Source organism: Pezoporus flaviventris, unplaced genomic scaffold (assembly GCF_033815535.1).
Source record: "Pezoporus flaviventris isolate CSIRO_AGI_PZ_B2104156 unplaced genomic scaffold, CSIRO_AGI_Pfla_v1 ptg000002l, whole genome shotgun sequence".
Taxonomy (NCBI): Eukaryota; Metazoa; Chordata; class Aves; order Psittaciformes; family Psittacidae; genus Pezoporus; species Pezoporus flaviventris.
Window position 1 is genome coordinate 30,634,804 of NW_026892550.1, and position 18,910 is coordinate 30,653,713.

Sequence of the window (18,910 nt, forward strand, 5' to 3'; positions counted from 1 at the left end):
AGTCTTCTTCAGGGCTCATCTTCCTTTCTGCAAGCCCCTTAGTAACTTTGTAACCGATGGTCCCATTTCAACCAAATTCAGCCAAGGGAGAGAAATCTCTATTACTGTGTCCAAACCTCACAAGCAGTTTCCAGCTCCTAGGTCTATACACGCCCTGCAACCTCTTCTAGTCCTATTTTATGCTAGCAAGGATAGAAGAAACCTATAGTTCAGATATATGGGTTTTTTTCCACTGCCAAATCAGTGACCACAGGGTTTATTTTTATTACTGCTTTTTATTTAATAATGTCAAAGTTTATTCATTCCTGCTTTCCTATTTTTTCAGTCAAGTCTTTTACATTCCAGGCTAACAAGAAATACCATTTAAAAAATGCTAATACACTTCATCACATTGCTCCTAGGCTTATTTTTCCACTACGAGCCAGTCAGTCACTCCTATGCTATGTAGTTTTTTCTAAAATCCAGTCTGAATACTCAGCAACTTTGGTGTAGACACCTGGCTGCCTGCGGCGAGCGCATCCTTCACCCCAGCTTGTGATGCCCACCAGATACCACACCTCCTCATGCTTGCACGACAGCGATCCTCCTGAATCCCCCTGTGCCGCAGGAGAAAAAGACACAGAACACAAGGAAAAGCACTCCTCAATATTTCTCTCTCACAGAAAGCCTTAATTAAAATCAGCATCATTGTGTTAAAACCATCATACCTGCCTAGATTTCAAACACTTTCGCTAAAGACTAATTAAAAGAGTACTGAAGCATTTTTTCTGTTTTTCTAATAAATTGACCCCTAAATACTTCCCAATTCTTGCAAATAACTTCCACTTTCCATGAAAGGTTCAAAACTACCTTTTAATTTTTTTTTATTTGTTGGCTTAAATTTATCTACATACACTGATTTAAAACCCTATGAATACTACATGTGCAAGTGAGAAATATGATAAATTTGCCAATGTTTTCTCTTACAACCCTGGTTTCAGTATACAACCTGGTTGTAGTTCTCTGTGTGGCTTATCTTGTTTGAGGGACTCTGTCTCTCAAAAGATAAAACACTTCTCTCTCTTCTTTTTCCTATTCCTAACTGATCTTTCTGAACATAAGATAATGCTCAGTATAGCTGTTATGAGTTGTTGAGACAATAGCAAGTGTGTTATTTTTCTAAAGCAGCACCTCCATGTTCTGGTACAATGTATCAAATAAAGAAAGCTTAACTGGCTTAGAGAAAATATTACTTCCGACATCAAAGTATTTTGACTCCTAATTACCCAATACTGATTACAGTAACAGTAGCATTTTAACATAAAAATGTTAACTGTCAAACACTTAAAGTCAAAATACTGTATCAGCAGAGAATTCAATCTTACTAATCAGATTATCTTTTCTTGCATAAATTAACTCAGAATATTTGAATCAATGGAATTGCACAAATTTACACCTGAACAGAGGATTCAGATCACTAAACTCACACTGCTGTGATGTTTCGCACTCTAATAATGAACAGACCAGTCTGTTGTCTTTAGTGTTCCATTCCCCATTTTAGTGCATTTTAATAGCATATCTAGCATCCTCCCTTCTGGTTTGCACACAGTGAATGCTTTAAAATAAGCTTTCATGTACTGTATTTCATATCAAGTAATAAAAACCTGTTTTAATTGGAGAAGTGCTTTGAGATACCATACTTGCTTTCTTTGGATTTCTGATACTCCAAAGGAATACTGGCTTATTCCCTAAATAGATGCGATATATCTACACATAGATTTTTCTGTCTATAGAATCTATCCACCATGATTTCAATGTCACATAAGAAATGTTTTCCATATACATTTTCGGTGCTTTTGAAATGCAAAAGTGACAAGTTAATTACAAGCTCTATTGATAACCATATTTTTTCTAATGACAATTAAAAAATAATCACAGTATTCAGTCATATATTTAAATAACTGGTTGGAATATATGACTATGTACTGCCTCATTACCTTACAAGCGTCCCTTCCACCTTCATCATAGCCAGCACAGACCACTTTGTCCCCTATTCTGTGTTTTCGGTACCTTGCCTGGCATTCTTCTTTTGACATGAGGGGAACAGTAGCCTTCTGAAGAATATCTTGTACACGACCTATGGAATAGGAGATATAAACAGAGAAATATTTACTTCTAGCAAAATTAATTTCAAACTAAACTCTAGAAATCCCCATACAGTGATATTACAAAGTTGGAGGCCCCTGATTTTAGAGTGTTGTTAGATGTTCATGACAATGATTTTCCTTTTCTTGTGTTACTAAACAATGTGAGTTGTCTGGTAATTTGAATAATTTTGTAATGCCTTTTTATGACTCATGTCTGGGCAAATTTCAAAATTCCTCCGTGATTTGCAGTGAATCCTTGTATGAGTATGGCTTTCAGGACAGTGGCCCTTGGAGCCTAGCCATCAAAAGTATTGCTTTCTGTTACCAACAATTATTTCTTAGTAATGTGTCACAGTAGGCTTGGAATCTCCCATTTGCCGAATCAGTGTCACTCAATGCTCTAGTAGTTTACAGGATGGAGAAATTTGCAGACAGAGTAAATAACAGTATTTGAGAGCATCCTATTCTTAGAAATTAACAGAAAAAATCAACCTATATGATATCTACCTAAATTTGTTTGATTTCATATTGGCCTCTAACCTTCAGATAGGAAGGTGTATAAAGGAAAGAACACTGTTTAAATAGGTGTGTATATATATATATATATATATATATACACACATACACATTAATAGTACAAGCATAAAAATATAAATAAATATATGCAAAAGCATACTTTGATAATTAACAGCTGTTTGGCCTACTTCCATGTAAAATCAGAGGAGTTGAAATCCCATGTACTACCAAAAAAGTTATTGGCATTGTTAATAATCAATCTTCAGAATCATAAAAGCAACATACTTCAATCTGCAATTTCTAAAGTCATATGAATACAATCAGCTTAAAAGAAAAGCATGGGTTATACGCAAACTATGATTCAAAACCTCACAGTACAATGATAAGACTGTTGGCTTTTTTCAGCTGGCAGCTTGAAAAGGAGTGTGCATTCCAGATATATTCTGGGCTTTGCCAGTAGATCAAGATAGAATCTAAGAAAAAGTATTTGAGGTTTGTACAGGATATACTTAAGGTTGCATTCTTACACATTCCAAATTATTGTATCAATTTATAAGATTCAATTTCTGTGTCAGAACACGGAGGTATTTAATGAGAACTTCATACTTCTTTCATGTATGTTTTGTGATGTCTTAATATAAGTAGATTCTAATTTATTATATTACAGTGTTAGCCAGATAGCAATAATTCTAGTCAAGAACATGTGGCATTTTCTTTAAAAAAAGAATGCAGGTTTCCTTCTTTTTTTTTTTTAAAAAAAAAAAAAGTGTGAATTTTGCAAGTAAAAGAACTCAGTGTTTAAATATTTATCTGTACCTTTTTCTTTTCTGTAACCCCATCCAATTACCCAACAGTCAGTATAAAGTACATTAGTGTCTTCTTTTGATGGCAGGCAAATAGGCAGTTGAAGATCTAAAACACAATAGAAATATTAGTTTGACCAGCAAAGGCAACTGCAACATTAAGGTTTTGTGGGCAACCTACACAATCCCTGAAGATAGGCTCCATATTATGCTTTGCTCTTTGCACTACATATCATTCTAGGAAATAAATATAAATAAAAGCCACCCGTTTTCTTTTCAAAGCCAAAAGAATGAGATTCTCCTCAAACCCCAGTAACTGCACATTAATGGAAGCCAGCCCAGGTATCATGTGCATCCACACCAATGCCAGCCCTGTGTGATCCTGCACATTTTCAGAATTCCTCTGAAATACACTACATACCAGTAAAATTCATAGGCTTATCAAGTTTCATTAAAGCAATGTCATATCCAGTCTGTGCGTATTTATACTGAGGATGAACAATAATCTCTTCCACTTTGAAGAAGGGTGTATCCGCATTTATTTCTGATTGTTTTAAAATACCACCATAAACACGCCAAATGTTGGGATTCTCAAGACTGAGGGAAAAAGACAAACAGTCAGTCTGTGGCAAAAGACTTGCTCTGATTTAGAGTTTGCGTGCAGATGCCAATATCTTCCCTTACTCCTGAGTGTGCAGTGAACAGCACTGAAGTCATCGTTTCAATTTTTTATTTTCATACTCTCAAAACAAAAGAAAGGTTTGCTTGGTCCATCCCCTCCACTTCTTTCTGTTCCTCTCGCTATTCATATTTTCATTCCCACATCAGCTTTCTTCTTTATGTTCAGACTCTCATTGTCCTGATCTTTCTTCATCCTCCTTCCCCTTCTGCCTTTTTTTATTTTCCCTTTTTCTCCTCTCATAAATATACATATGTATATATACACACACACATAGATATATGTACTATTTTCAAGGGCATAATGCAAACCCTGAAGTGATACAGGAGATTCTTCCCATTCATTCCAACACAATAGCTTTTTTAGTAATGAAAACGGAGTTGGGAATAGAAATTCGAGTAGAGTCTATCCTGACAGTTATTTGTTAGGAAAATAACTCTAGCCAAGTAAATGTAAAGTAAAACATCATAGACCTATATGACAAGTTCCAGGTAATCTTTATGGTTTTGACTTTACTTTGAGTAAGTTTAAGAGCTATTTCACTGTGATATTCTACCATTAAGGCCACCTAGAATTTTTTTGTATATGCAATAAAGAGGATGCAAAACTTATTTTAAATAAACTTCCAAAAATTTTTGAAGATTTTATATACAAATTTATAAATATCAGTTAGGTTTGATACTTTCCAATTAACAAAGTCTATTTTTTATGTTTTCTTTTGCAAATATGTCTTCTATCTTTGCCTTTTATAATACTGGTAACTTCTACACTGGATAGCAGGTAGAGAATATTTTTTATATGGGGTTTTTCAGAAACTCACAAAGTTTGCCACTGGAGGCGAAATACTGGCAATACTATTCCATGAGAAAACAATAGTGGGTAACATCATACTACACTGTATGAGTAAAAGCACCTGATTTTTGACCAGATTGCTGGGTCAACATCCTCTTTGAAGCATTTTATCTGTTACCTACCCCTTCTCTCCCTATCAGACTGCATTATAGCCTTACACCTTTTATTCTGTAAATGACAGGATAACCTAGTTTACAGATGATGACAATCTAACAAAGGAAGTTAATCATCTACATGACAAATCATATCTTCACAAGTACTTTCATGACCCAAATTTGATGTTAATTCAATTAAAAATACAGACTATACTCATCAATGTGAAAATCTGCATTAAAAATAGGTTATTAACTGACTGATTGATAGATTTTAGGAAAAAAAAAAAACAACCAACCAATAAACCAACCAACCAAAAAAAAGTTAAAGGAAATCCAGAACAATTGGAATCTGGATATTTCATGTAATGCAGAGATAGTTAGCTCAGGTACCAAAATGGAGACCCCCATGGAGATTTGTGTTCTGATCAAATCAGTTAACTTGCACCCTACTGCTGAAGCTATCAGATTAGTACCATTTCTCAAGTGCCATGGAGAAACCTCTGAGATAAGTAATTTGAAGTTTATGACATGGGATAACCTAACAACAGATTTTCCTTGATAAATGATGCAGTATTACAGTAAGAAGCTTCTATTACATGAGAATGTCTAAGTTTCCGTAGGTTTCTGATATCTTCTTTAGAATTTCATCTATATTCATTAAAATAATTTAGCATCAGAAACACAGTACTATGTTACAAAGGAAGAAAGTATGGAGTTCAGTTACATTAAGAATATGAATATTTTACCTTAGAAGTTCACCTTATGGTTACATTAAAACAGTTTATTTTATTCTAGCCCTCATTTTTATCTTTCTGAAAGGTAGATCTCAACTGATCTCACGCTGGATGACATTTGGGGGTTTATTTGTACATTTACACTTAGGCCTCACCTCATGACGCAGTGAGCAGCTGTAAGAATCCACTGTCTGCTGATGATAGAGCCCCCGCAGAGGTGTCTCTGACAAGACAACTTCACATGCAAGCTGACTTGCCATGGCCATTCACCAGGAGCAGAGTCTGTTCCTCCAACAATCCTAATAGTTCTTGCAGAATGCTGCATACACACTAGAGAAATAATTTAAAAATTTTCTTAAAGATAAAATTAAAGATTAAATAAAAAATGAAGACTACTGCTGATCCCTGAAGAAGGACCAATCATTTGCAAAGAAAGTGATATCTGATGTAGTTTAAAATCTTTATGATATTTATGATCATAAAGTCTATTGAAACCAAGTTCAAAGTGTTACTGTTAGCGTTTACAATGTGCAGACCTGGCCAATGTCACATTTTCAGAGTACTCTATAACTTTACAAGGCACCCCACTGGGACACTGCAACCAATTCACTTAAAAAAGAACAACAAAAACCAACCAAACAAAAAAAGAGGTTTTGGCCTCCTGTACTGACATCAGTTAAGCACTGTCTCTTTTACATGAAAGAAATTTTACTTACCAGTACCGGCCTTTTTTTTACATAACCTTAGTGAATACCCAGAGATCCTTCCTGGCCCATGTACTATTTCCACTGGAGATCCGTTCAAGGACATTTTTAGGTGACACTCACACTTTCTGCCAATGAATTCATGCAAAAAAAAATTTGTACTTTTTTTCTTTTCATGCAGAACACACACGTCCCCATTGCACATTGCAAGTCTGTGCGATGATTAGTTCGGCAATCTTTGGACATTTTAAAAAATATATCTCACCTTTCCTCATTGCATGAATCTTGGAGGGGATAGTAGGTAAAAAACTGGCAGCGGATCACATCTGTGCAAGCCTGCTGACAGGCTCTATGTCCTTTAGTGTAAGTGACATTGAGTTCATCTCCCAGAAAATTCATATGCATGTAAGTGCGAGAATTGCAGGCTGTAAGAATGAGAGCATTCTAAGCATCAGAAAATCTCTAAATTTGATTAATTCAAAATTAGTATTTTTATTGTAGTTTATTGTTTACCAGGAAATGATCTTCTGCAGTTTAGAAGACCAAAGCCTGATATAGCATTCTCTCGTGAAATAAGCGCCTCTGGTATCCCACTTGTTGATGTCTTCAGAAGGCAAAGATTCCTAAAATGAAATTGTTTTTATAATAACTAAATCTGTCCTCACATTCTAAAATTCATTGTTTAAGTACTGGGAAGGAAACATTCTTTCTTTAACGTGTTTTTTTCTCCCAAGTCTCTATATGTTAAAGTATTTCATATGAAAAGGCATTCATTAAGTTCACTAGTTTACACTAAATTGAGGGGGCTTTTGCAGTTTTGTGAAATGGCAGATGACTGTACTATTAAAGGTTGTAGTACAGAAGTGGTGATTTTAGATGATACATGCCATCACACTTTTGCTTCTCCCTGAAACTCCTTTGAAATTTTATACTTCGGTTTTGTGTGGAATGTAGACCTTTACCTATCCTCACTACTAAGTATGCAAGAAGAAAGCTCAATAGCAATTTTATTAAACCTGTTAAGTTTATCAAAAATCTTTTCCGGTAAATAATACTGCTGGAAAACCAGATGACTTTTCTGATAACTTATAAAATTCAGCTTTAAGTCATTAAAGCAATCTGGAGGTTCACTGTTTCTTTGATGCGTATAACTCTTTTCAGATTAGCACCAGATGTGCAGCTGATCCCTGATCACATTGGAGAACAGATGAAATGCCCACAGAAAATTATAAACTTATAAATCCAAAACCTAAAAAACTGTGCTTTACTGAAAATAACCTTTCAACAAAAAATTCCATAGGTATAAAGAAAATAGTGGTAAAAAAATAAAAGACTCTGTGGATGTTTGTTTTTTTTTAAAGCCTATTTGGAATTTTTAAGTTAGATAGCATACTCACCTTTGTGACTTTATTTTCCATTCCCTGGTAAAGAATGTGAAGAATAAGCACTTTGGAAAATATGTACAAATAGTTTGGCAGACAGAGATATCCGGAGTGAAAAAACTTGTAATATTCATTCCTGAAAATTCTAGATCTTCAAAAATGTCCATTTGACAATCTGTATAAAAGGAGAACAAAATATGAAAATTCCAAACATTTCATTATGTCATCAGAAGATTAAGGTTTAGAAATTATTAATTTCTATCCTTAGTCACATTTTCCTTCCTTTGTGACTGATAAGCTAGAAAAATAACACCACATTTTAACCAAAAACTATTTCTCAAGAACATTTTTGAGTGTGTAAACTCGTGGAAAGGACTGCTGAGTAGGGATAAGATTCATATAGAGAAGAGGAGAAATCACAGAGTCACAGAATGAGTTAGGTTGGAAGGGACGCTAAAGATCTTCTAGTTCCAACCCCCCTGCCCTGGGCAGGAACACCTTTCTCTAGACCAGGTTGCTCAAAGCCCCGTCCAACCTGCCCTTGAACACTGCCAGGGATGGGGCAGCCACAGCTTCTATGGGCAACCTGTGCCAGTGGCTCACCACCCTCATAGTGAGGAATTTCTTCCTTAAAACTAACCTAAATCTACCCTTTTTTTAGCCAGAATACAGATTTGTTAATCTACTAGGGAATACTTTCAGTTAGGAGAAGTGGAAATCAGTGTATAAATTCAGAGTTAGGCATAAATCATTTTAATCTCCGCAAAGTCTAAAATAATTAAGGTAATGGGTATATCTAAAAGGATCAGGAGAACATTAGAAGAAAAATAATGGGATTACCATTTTAACACTTTATTTAATGTTATTTGAAAAGTAGGCGGAATGAGCAGGAGTAATGTAGTCTACCCTCTGATATTACCAAAATAACAAAGCAAAGGCTTGGCTGGGTAATTCGCAAAACCAGACTATATAGCAGCTACAGGAAATGCTAGCATGTTTAGAAAGAGAAAAACGAGTTGCCTCCTCCAATGACACACTTGAAGTCTTAGCTAAAATCCCAGTGGAACAAAGAAAAGAGGATAAGAAAGGAAGTACCAACACGTTTCTTGAAACTATCAAGTTGTCAGGACAGTAAAAACAATTTAATTATCCAAACACAAGACCGTGGCAGCAGAAAACTTCAGCCATTGAGAAAGTACAGTGGACAAGACAACACTTCCCATATACTGGGAATGTCTTACAACAAAAAAGGGAAAAAGAGTAAAAAGGAAGGTAGAGCTTAATGTGGCTCCTGTTAATTTGGTGAGGTTTTCAAAAAACATAAGTATGGAAGGACAACAACACTGGACAGTAATTACACAATAAAAACAGGAAAAAAACAACAACAGGGCACTAGAAAATAAGGGTCAATGAATTCTGAGAATTAGTAGGTAAGATGCCATGTTAAGGGGAAATCAAAATCAGGAGAATCGATATTTTCTAAAGGAAATTATATTTAAAGCATAAATATGGATCCAGACGTTCAGGGAAGTTAACCCATGATCTCAGTGGTCATGTTCAGTGATTGCTTGTTCAATATTCAGTGACCTCAAGGAAGGTACTTTGAAAGAACAGATTGCTACAGACGCGCAATAGCATGCGTGTTTAAGGACAAAATCAGAAAGGGGAAGGCACAAAATGAAAGGCCAGATAGGAGGGAGCAAACGAAACATAGAATGCCATTCAGTTAGCACTAAGAAAGGAGCACAGGTTCTGCTCAGCAGAGAATGAAAGCTAATGGCAAATGGCATGAGAAAGGCTAAGAACTACCTTTTCTTAACTTTGCCCTCTTCTTCATGAAAACAAACTACAGTTAGATGGTCAACAACACTAGCGTTACTGAGCACAGGAAAGAGGGCATGGCAAAACAGGAAACAAAAATCCCATATTGATGATTTCACTGGCCTTAGAATCTGACTGAAGCAACCTCTAATTTTTTTGGTACAATTTAACTTTTGGTGTTTACAGAGGACTGCTGTGATTCCATAAGCTTTGAAAGGAGAAATGTCTTGTTTTGAAATGCGGACACTAGAACATACACAGCAAAGGACTAGTTAGCTAAATAGAGTCAGAAAAAAATCTAGAAGAAATATTTAAATAAACCCATTTCAGATATCTGCAACACAACAAGACAGAAGGCAGCATTGAGATTTAATGACTGCCTTTGACAAATCTCTGTCTGGATAAGTATAGCTGATCTGCCTTGGATTAGGATAAATGACCAGAAAGATGGGTAGGAACAACACTGACCTCCACATGCTTTCAAAACCCTAATTTAATTTGTGATGAATCATTACTGCCTTATCATCATTGTCATAAATCATAAACATCTTTGGTAAAGTCTCAAATGGCTTTCAATTTCTTTTTTTAACTTAAAATCATATTGTTTGCGCATATGCGACAGTTCTCTGATTCCTCTCAAAGCCATTGAGCGGTACCCCCCTGTGATTTTTCTTTTGACCACAAATACATGTCATTCTAGTATATCTTAAATCAAGAGTTTAGAAAAAAAAACGATCTTCCCTCCATGCTCTCTCATATATATAGTGAGGGAAAAGTAAATTTGTTTTCTTCTCCTTACAAACCTTTTTCTTTCTTTCATCATTTTTCACATTTAAAGAAAAATGAAGTGTCTTCATTGTTAAGATCTGAACAAAACTACTTTTTTGATAGCTTCCAAGGATTATTCCTGCAGTATGACTAACAGAATCTGAAGGAAATGTATTGATATACAAAAAGAAAGATGCAGACTGTCTACAAAATGTGATTTATATGGAAGATATAGATTATCTGTGAGCTAAAATAAGGCTATATCTAGCAGAACATCATCATCATTAAGAAGGGAAAATACCACACAGCAAGGCAAGGTGGAGGTAGATTTTCTTTTTTTAAAGGTGTTTAAATAGTGAATAAGAAGGTATAATACACACTGTTTGATCTTACACTTGAGAGTTTTGCCTGAGTGATGATTGCGGGAACAAGCACAAACACTGCTTTCATTACAAATCATCCGCAAAACACAGATACATCCCTCTGTATTGGCCAGTTGTATTAGAAAGCTGCAGGTCCTCATTAATAATTTCAAATTGCATACAAGATATGCAAACAGAATTTAGAAAGCTTATAGTCTTCTGATCTTTGACTTTGATGGGATTTCATCTTTCAGTTTTGTATCCATGTTACAAAGATAACATGCAATTTCATCAAGTTAATCTTATGAAAGAATTCTTTAGATCTTTAAAGCAGACAGCTGTTTTGTAAGACAAATGATAAAATGGGAAAATAAAAAAGATCTGAGCCTCCTTTGTGCCTGAGAGTATTAACTGTATTTGCAAGTATAAGTTTATATTAGGATGATTTTACATAATGAAGCATTTATACAAAGGACAAATGTCAGAGAGAGACTGCACCTTGTCATCCACAACCCTTAAAACTAAACTGAATCAGAGATTTTAAATAGTTACCTATTTCAGAAAGCTGGCATGGTTTTAAAGAGAATCCAGACACAACCTCATCAAGCACCTTTATGCTGGTTGGAGTTCCTACACTGGTATGTTTCAAGAAGCATTTTTTACTGAGTGACAAAGAATAAAGAAAGTGGTAAGACAGCAGGCCATCTTCCTTGCTCTACACCATCCTCCTGGCCCCATAATTCCATGGTGCATGTTCTGGACATAGGCCAGAGCAATCTCTATTCTCCACAACAAACTTCAAAAGAGGAACAGAACTAACTGAACAATGCTTAATTTTTAAAATTGTTCAGATAAACAGCTCAAAAATAGGTCTGATAAAAATGAAAGAATGTCTCTAGTTGCTCTGATGATTCTCTTTTCAGAGCAATAAACAGAGCAAGTTTTAACAGACCAACAGAGTTGCATACCTAGCAATATAATTTGCATGTAACTATCTCCAAAAGATTTTGATTTTATTCAGTGCTATGATGATAAAGTTTGCCTTTCTCTTGTCTCATTTACTTCAGACATTTTCCTATCTGTAAGTTTGAAAAAACATTGCAAGGATGACAAGTCAGGAAAAATAATTTTCTTGAATAAATTCTCACACCTTAGGCTGCTCTGAAATCTACACTACCAAAGCACAGCACTGTTGAAGGAAAGGGATCAAATTTGTGTTTACCGAAAGCTTGCATCATGAAATGTTTCTGAGGCATATGTAAAAAAATGACAACGATTGTCATTGGTACATCTTTTTTGACACTGTTGATAGCTGTCAGTCATAGTAACATCATGAATTTGCCCTTCCATATCCAGTCCTATGTGGACATCTGGACTGCAAGCTGTGGAAAAGAAAGAGAGACGAAGTTCTGAAAACATGCTTCTGTTCTCCTCCCCACCTTGAATCCCAAGCTGCCCAAAAGATAGAAGTTCGTATGACATAGCTCTCACAATCCAGATTCCACCTCCCATGCTCACTTCAGTTACATCATATTTCACATATACTTCAAGTAACAAAATCAGAAGTGTAGGTACAGTATGGTACTGCATGTCAGAGGAAAAAAACAACAGACAACTTTGACAGCTCCTCTGCCTACATGAAAGATGAGCTCTGACAGCTATGGCTGAGACCAAGATGACATTAAGCAGAAGCAAGAACTCGGGATTGATTCCAAAACATACTTCCTCATTTCCTAACTCATAGAGCATTTTAAAGGTGAATTCTGCTATCATAAATGATAGACATGTCCTATTTGAGTCAGAAGATGTAATTTACACTCCACAGAGGGAGAATTGGGTCTGGGGGGTTTGAAATAGCTCCCCATGTAGGAAGCATGTGTTGCCTCATGGTCAAGTGGGTCTACTCACAGAGCACAAATTAGCTGAACACTGGAGGCATTTTTAAACATATATGGGTAGATTTCCCTTTTAGCGACATTAATCTGATTCTAGAGTAACTCCAGTGATATCAATTAGTCTATATAGCATAACAAAAAAACATCCCATTGAAATCTATTTTGCTGAGCCAAAGCTACTGTCAAATATGAATGTGACAGGATGTTGGCAGGAAAAGGCTTTTAAAAGTCCTGACTGCTCCGGAAGGCAAGTGGCCAAAAGAAGCAAGCACAAGTGATTTGTCAATAGCTGCAATAGAGAACTTGCATAAAGTAAGAAAGACCCATTTAGTCCTGGCACATTGAGGTGTTATACTGATAAAACTGAAGAATTACCTTGACGCCCATAAGACACTATTTGGCATCAAAGTCAGGAACTGAATAAATGCATTCTTATTCTGGTTTTCTGCAGTGCGTGCTATGCTTAAAGCTGATCTTCTCTTAATGACATCATTATGATGGTAGAAGTTTAAAATATATTTAAAACAAGGCATTTAATAGCTTTATATGTGCTTGCTGGTAACTTGCAGGTACGGCATGCTGACACTAAGACTGTGCATAGCACACATACACTGAAAGATTGAGCTGTTAGTAAATTATTACACAGAATCATGAAGGTAGCAAGATCACTTTGTGACTGTGCAATTCTGCTTTCCTGGACATCTGCTCTACAAAGCTGCAAAGCAGGACACCATGAGCACCTTGTTGGAGTTAAATTGTAGTGGTAAATTAATCTTTAGAACTGAAGCTGCTAGGTAAAGCACATGCTCATATCTGCCCCTAGCAAATGAAGCAGTGACCCCAGGAGCATAATTTCCCTGTTACCTTTTCTGGGGAGCCTTGGTGGTGGATAACTGGGGCTGAAGGGTGAAACCAGTAGAAGATTTTGTAAGTTGTGTTTGAAAGAGATCTAGCAAAGAACATACATAATACTGCTTGGCTGCTTCCCTGATTGTATTCCTGTTTCCAAAACATTAATTTTCTAACATCTGCTACATGATAGAAAGCATAAAATGCATAAATGCGAATAACCATATCTTACCACTAATTTGGACATCACACTGTTTTAAGGAATGTCCAGAGATAGCTCCTTCCATATCCACTTTTGGCAGCATTTCTGTTTCACTGTCTTTTAAGTAGCAGGAAAACCTGTGTTTTAAAATGCAGGAATTCATAGCTTTTGCAGTAGAGCACAGACTTTCATAATTGATACTCAGATGAAATGCAGACTGCCCAATATACCTCAACATTAAAGATTAGACGTCTAAAGTACAGTTTGGAGAAAGATAGTGTAGAGCTGCATCTGCTTTGTTGCCACTGCTAATAGGTGAGTTTACTCAGTGTATGTGAGAGCTCCAAGAGGCGTCATTAAAGCAAGAAGCAGCTCCCAGGTTTTGGAGGACAGAAATACAGTAGGCATAGAGAGGGAGGAGAACCTCATCCTTTCAGGCTACTGAGGTTCTTAATTATTAGAAAAAAATGCTAGAGAGAGAAAGTGGGATACAGGAGCAAGGATCACTGGAGATATGAAATTGCTCACATTGCTCCCCAACAATAAACACATGGCACAGAGGAGGAAGTGCACGGTCAGTTCTGTTTCCTTGAAAGGGTTGGTATGCGAGCGTGAAAGGTTGGGCATTACCACAATTTATCTTTTGAATTTAAGCAAATACTCTTTTAGATCACCAGTTTTAATTAAAGACACATGACATTGCTTTCCATGGCAACCCTTTAACTTTCCCTGTGTGCCTGTGTTCTGTCAAAACATTACCAAGTTCCTAAACTTGGAGACCAGCAGAAGCCATGTGTATATGAACATTCTACCTTTTTTCAGGATCTTTAGTCCATGTCGCTGGTAAATAGGTGAAGAGCAGACAGGTAGGATGGAAAGTACACACTACTTGGCAGTAATTGGCACTTGGTGTAAAAACTGTAGTGAGGTCTTCTCCTTGGAAGTATGTATCTTCATAGATCTGAGTCACACATTCTGATACAGAATAAGAAAATGTGTACATTATTAGAGATTAGAGACACAATTCACCAGCAGAGGGAGAAGCCACTGACTCTTTTTATTGTTGAAATTGATTTTAAGACACTCTCGCAGAAGAGGGTGAGGAGGCTGAGTAGCACAGTTCCTCTGAGTCTTATCTTTATCTTACTCCCTCTGCCTATACTCCTGAGGAAATAAAACTCTCTGAGGTGTCTCCCTTCTGTTCCCTGCCTTGTATTCAGTGCTGGAGCTAGGCAGCTTGAGCCAAAGCAGAAGTCAGAGCAGCAGAATGTGCCACAAGGCAGATCTGCATGGCAGAGAGGAAGGGACCTTCTCATGGAAGATCTCAGGAGGAGCAGAAGCATCTCCTGAGAGAAACCAATACAGAGCACCATTAAAAGGAATACCAGGAGAAGGAAGCACAGAGACCAAAAAGAATCAGCAGGTTGCATGTCCTATTTTGTTTAGGGATGGTCTGAAACCAGAGTCCCAGGCAGTGCCACTGTGCACAGCTTCAGTGGCTCCCAGCATCTGTATACCTTCAGCTCCCTCACACCCACTCTGAAACCACTCTGACTTTTTTCACAATAAAGAAAATGCTGTTACAGGAGTGGTGTCTCAGTAACTGTCCAGAATAAAAATGAGCCCAAGTAGTACCTTGCATCTACAGGAATTCATCATCAAGCTCTTATTAAACTCTATAATGAAATCCACTCTTGCTGCAGAGCCATACACTGAAGATACCAAAACAGCAGCCTGTTCCCATCTTTCAAACTGAAGGTATTTGCAAGATCTCCATATTAAAACACACAGGAGGGCTGGTTTTCATAGGAGCCCACTCTCTTCTTTTATTTTGCCCTCCAAAGGGGTAGGAAATTGGCAAATATGTCAATTTTTATTCCTTTATTTACAAAAGTGCTTTTCCTTAGCTAAAAGATAAAGAGAAAATCCTGTATTTTTACAGAACAGGAGGACACCCAACTGAAAGCATTGTATTTAGCTGCTTAATGTGTTACTACAAAGTGATTCTACTTTATCAAAGGCTGTTTGAAATGAAAACAAATGGAACTATTGTATTGGATTTTACAGTTTTAAAATATTACAAGTCAATTTTATTTATTAATGTGATTATAAACTATATTTAGGTAATTCTATGTTTCCTGTACATGGGTAAAATATATAATTTACCTAAAAAAAAAGGAATTATTAGGCATATGTGGAAGATACACTAATATATATAAAGATTTCTTGTTAAAACAAAATTTGCATCCAAATTTTCTGGTTTCTACACTTTGAGGATCTTTCTCTAAAAATCTGCATTTATTGGTCTCACTAGAGTTTCTTCACTCAACTTTGTCATTAACAGAAAAGCGTTTCCTGTTAGAAAACTCTAAGTGAATTTTAAAGTCAAAAGAAAATAATATTGAAATTATTTGCTTTATCAGACATTTTGTATCTTATTTACCTTCTCCTAGTACAAATTAACACCAAAAATATTTATTTACACTGTAAAACTATGGAAAACGGTAAGCTCTGAAAACTGTAATTTCATAAAAATATGTTTCCTAGGCCTGAGAAATGTTCCAAGATTTTAGTTTTGCTGAGATTTTAAACCATGTAAAACATTTCCTTAAATAATACTACATTTGTCAAACAGATTTTGCTACAAAGCTGTTAACAAATTGTCCTCCAAGAAAGCAGTTAATACATTACTGAATACAAACTTGTGCTAGGCCTGAGTTGAATTTATCAGCTCAGCACATGGAACTTCAGGGAAATGCAAGGCAATTTTGTAGTCTGATTTTTTGCTAACTGAACTAAGTAAATCATTAACCCAGACTGACATTGAAAAACAAACACAATCACTGATATTCCAGTGTACCAAGAGAATTAAAAAAGTCCCCAACATTTACAATAAAACAACTGGTTCGGGAGTTATTCACATGTGCTGCAATAGTCTTTCAAGCACGATGGCACATAGGTGTTTGTTAGATACTTCTTATATCCTTAATTTCACACAAATAGGATGTGTGAATAAGACTCAAGGGTGGTGGGGTTTGCTTGCTTGAAAAATATAAAAAGAGCTGCTGGCTCTGAAGCTCTGTTGGCTGCTGTCCCCCAGGGAGGCAGCTGGGCTGAGTGCATCACTCCTGCCTCCTACCCCCAAGGGCAGCCTCTGAGGAAGGAGCTAATGCTCCTCTGCAGACAGGAAGAGGCAGCCAGTTTACCCCAGCACTGCCACAACAGCCTGCGACAGCCAACACACATTACTGCAAAAATTCAGAGAGCTGTAATGTGTGCTTGGGAGAACCAGGTTAGTGCAAAGTCAGCCAAGAATTATGGGACACCACCCCGCCTTCTGCACACCCATCTACCACAAAGGGCTCCCTTCCTATGCTGCTGCTAAAGCTGCTAATCTTGCTGTTGGCTGCAGGACACTGAACATCACACCAATTTCACAGCTATGAGCTGGATGCAGTCTCAGTCTGACAATGAAAATTGCCTATAGCATGGCCCCATGCAGTCTAGGTGAGGTGACAGCATGGGGGGGTGACAGGGCAATGTCAGTAAAGCCCTGTTACAACATTCCATTAAAGCAACAGGGTTATGTGAGTTACCCAAACTTGACTGAGCACAACCCAGCAGAATCAAGACTGTTCTTGGACGACCATACTGTAGTTACTCATCATCTACCCCTCTAGAAGAGTTGCATTACTCTGTGTGCCTATCTTAAGAATTATATATTCACTTACCACTGTAAACGGAAGCAAATAAGAAAATGAAATAAAAAGTCTGATAAATCCCAATCATCCTAAAAAAGACAAAATCATTCTTTAGGATATGTTTAATAAAGAGTGTATAATTATTTTTATAAAGTACCACATACTGATTTACAGTTGTACTTAATGCCATTAATTCAAAATGACATTGAGAATTACAAAGTACAGCTGTGATATGCAGTCGAGGGGTATATAAAGTAATTTATAAGAACAACAAAAGCTTTTTTTTACTATGGTTTCAAGCAAAGCTTATAGGCACTCAGAGAACTTCTGCTTTGTTTACAGCAAATATTTATTCTTGCTTAGACTGGGAACAATATTCCAACAAAATGCCATTATTAATCCTGACTCTGTCCTGTTAGTTACGTGGGTACTATTATCAATATAGCAAACAAATAACTTGCATTCACTGCTTCTGGTATATGTTATATGAATTTTAAACGTTTTCTTTTCTCCATATGTTGCAATTAAGCTACCAAAGAATCAAATAAATTAACCACACAACACAATCCATAAACCAATCAATGTACACTGTCTTCTGGCTATGAAAACCTTTCACTGAATATCACTTGCGAAGTTGCAAAAATGATTACATACCTGAACATACAGCAGGTCTGGATGAATGGATAAAGCTTATGCTTTTCAAAAAAAAAAAGTCAACAGTTTATGTTAAATATTACTATGCCTGCAGTGCTAACTTATCTTTAATATTTACTTTGAATGGGTACTCTTTCTGTCAATATTGTTACTGACCTCGGGCCATTTTCAAAGCATACATCATCTAGACTGCACTGAAATCAATGTCCAGGTTTCACACCAGCTGAAGATCTGCCTCTTGATGACATTTGAAAATAAAAGGCAAATCCCTGGATCAGAACAGCCAGAGTATCTACTACTACTGCAAGAACCTACATAAACAGGGAAGGAGATCTCAAGAGTAAATCCTGAGTTGGGGCAGGGGGAAATCTGCATGAAATCTGTAAGACTCAGACCCAAGCAGGTGACACCATTAAGAAACTTCTGTAACGAAGGACAGAATCATCACCTATGTTTTCTTACTATAACACCATTTTCTAGATACATTCTCTTGTCAAAAAGCTATATTCTTCAATTATGTATTTTGTGCTGTCTTTTCTTTCTCAAGTTCTTATTCCTCCTTTTCAATACTCTGCAGAAATTATCCCATCTACATCTTCCAAGTAGTTTTACTGTGGTCCTTTCTACGCTTGTAAGAGTATCTTGAGTCTGCTGGAAGTCCATGACTTGTGAGCCAGCAAGGTCTTCAGCTCCTCCTTACAGAGGAAGAACAGTCTCAAAGAAAGTCTTCATACTCTCCCCTGTGTATCAATTTGCTTTGTCCAGAC

General features: G+C 36.5%; 1 protein-coding gene across 5 annotated transcripts; it reads right to left on the minus strand.

Moving 5' to 3' along the window:
- Positions 1-255: 255 nt before the first annotated feature.
- LOC133279753 (coagulation factor XI-like) lies at positions 256-18,278 on the minus strand. Of its 5 annotated transcripts, XM_061473869.1 has the most exons (15): positions 18,144-18,278; positions 17,520-17,578; positions 14,601-14,763; positions 13,819-13,925; positions 12,065-12,224; positions 11,395-11,504; positions 7,907-8,066; positions 7,023-7,132; positions 6,775-6,934; positions 6,522-6,637; positions 5,961-6,135; positions 3,867-4,042; positions 3,459-3,554; positions 1,977-2,116; positions 256-596 (listed from the first exon to the last, which is right to left on the minus strand). In XM_061473869.1, exons 1-15 carry the CDS (start codon positions 18,149-18,151, stop codon positions 441-443), a joined length of 1,896 nt encoding a protein of 631 aa, XP_061329853.1. In that variant the 5' UTR covers positions 18,152-18,278; the 3' UTR covers positions 256-440. The 5 variants fall into 5 exon arrangements, 3 of the variants coding, with proteins under 3 accessions (XP_061329853.1, XP_061329863.1, XP_061329878.1); XM_061473879.1 differs by lacking the exon at positions 3,459-3,554; XR_009746974.1 differs by lacking the exons at positions 256-596; positions 3,867-4,042 and having other exon boundaries at positions 1,991-2,116.
- Between the last annotated feature and the right edge of the window lie 632 nt (positions 18,279-18,910).

Bases quoted from the DNA above. Each gene is read 5' to 3' on its own strand.
- LOC133279753 (XM_061473869.1), bottom strand. The intron at 8,067-11,394 runs GTAACTATTTAA...CCTTTTATACAG, and splicing joins ATGCCAGCTTTCTGAAATAG to ATTGTCAAATGGACATTTTT. The intron at 4,043-5,960 runs GTGAGGCCTAAG...TTTTTCCCTCAG, and splicing joins GCTGCTCACTGCGTCATGAG to TCTTGAGAATCCCAACATTT.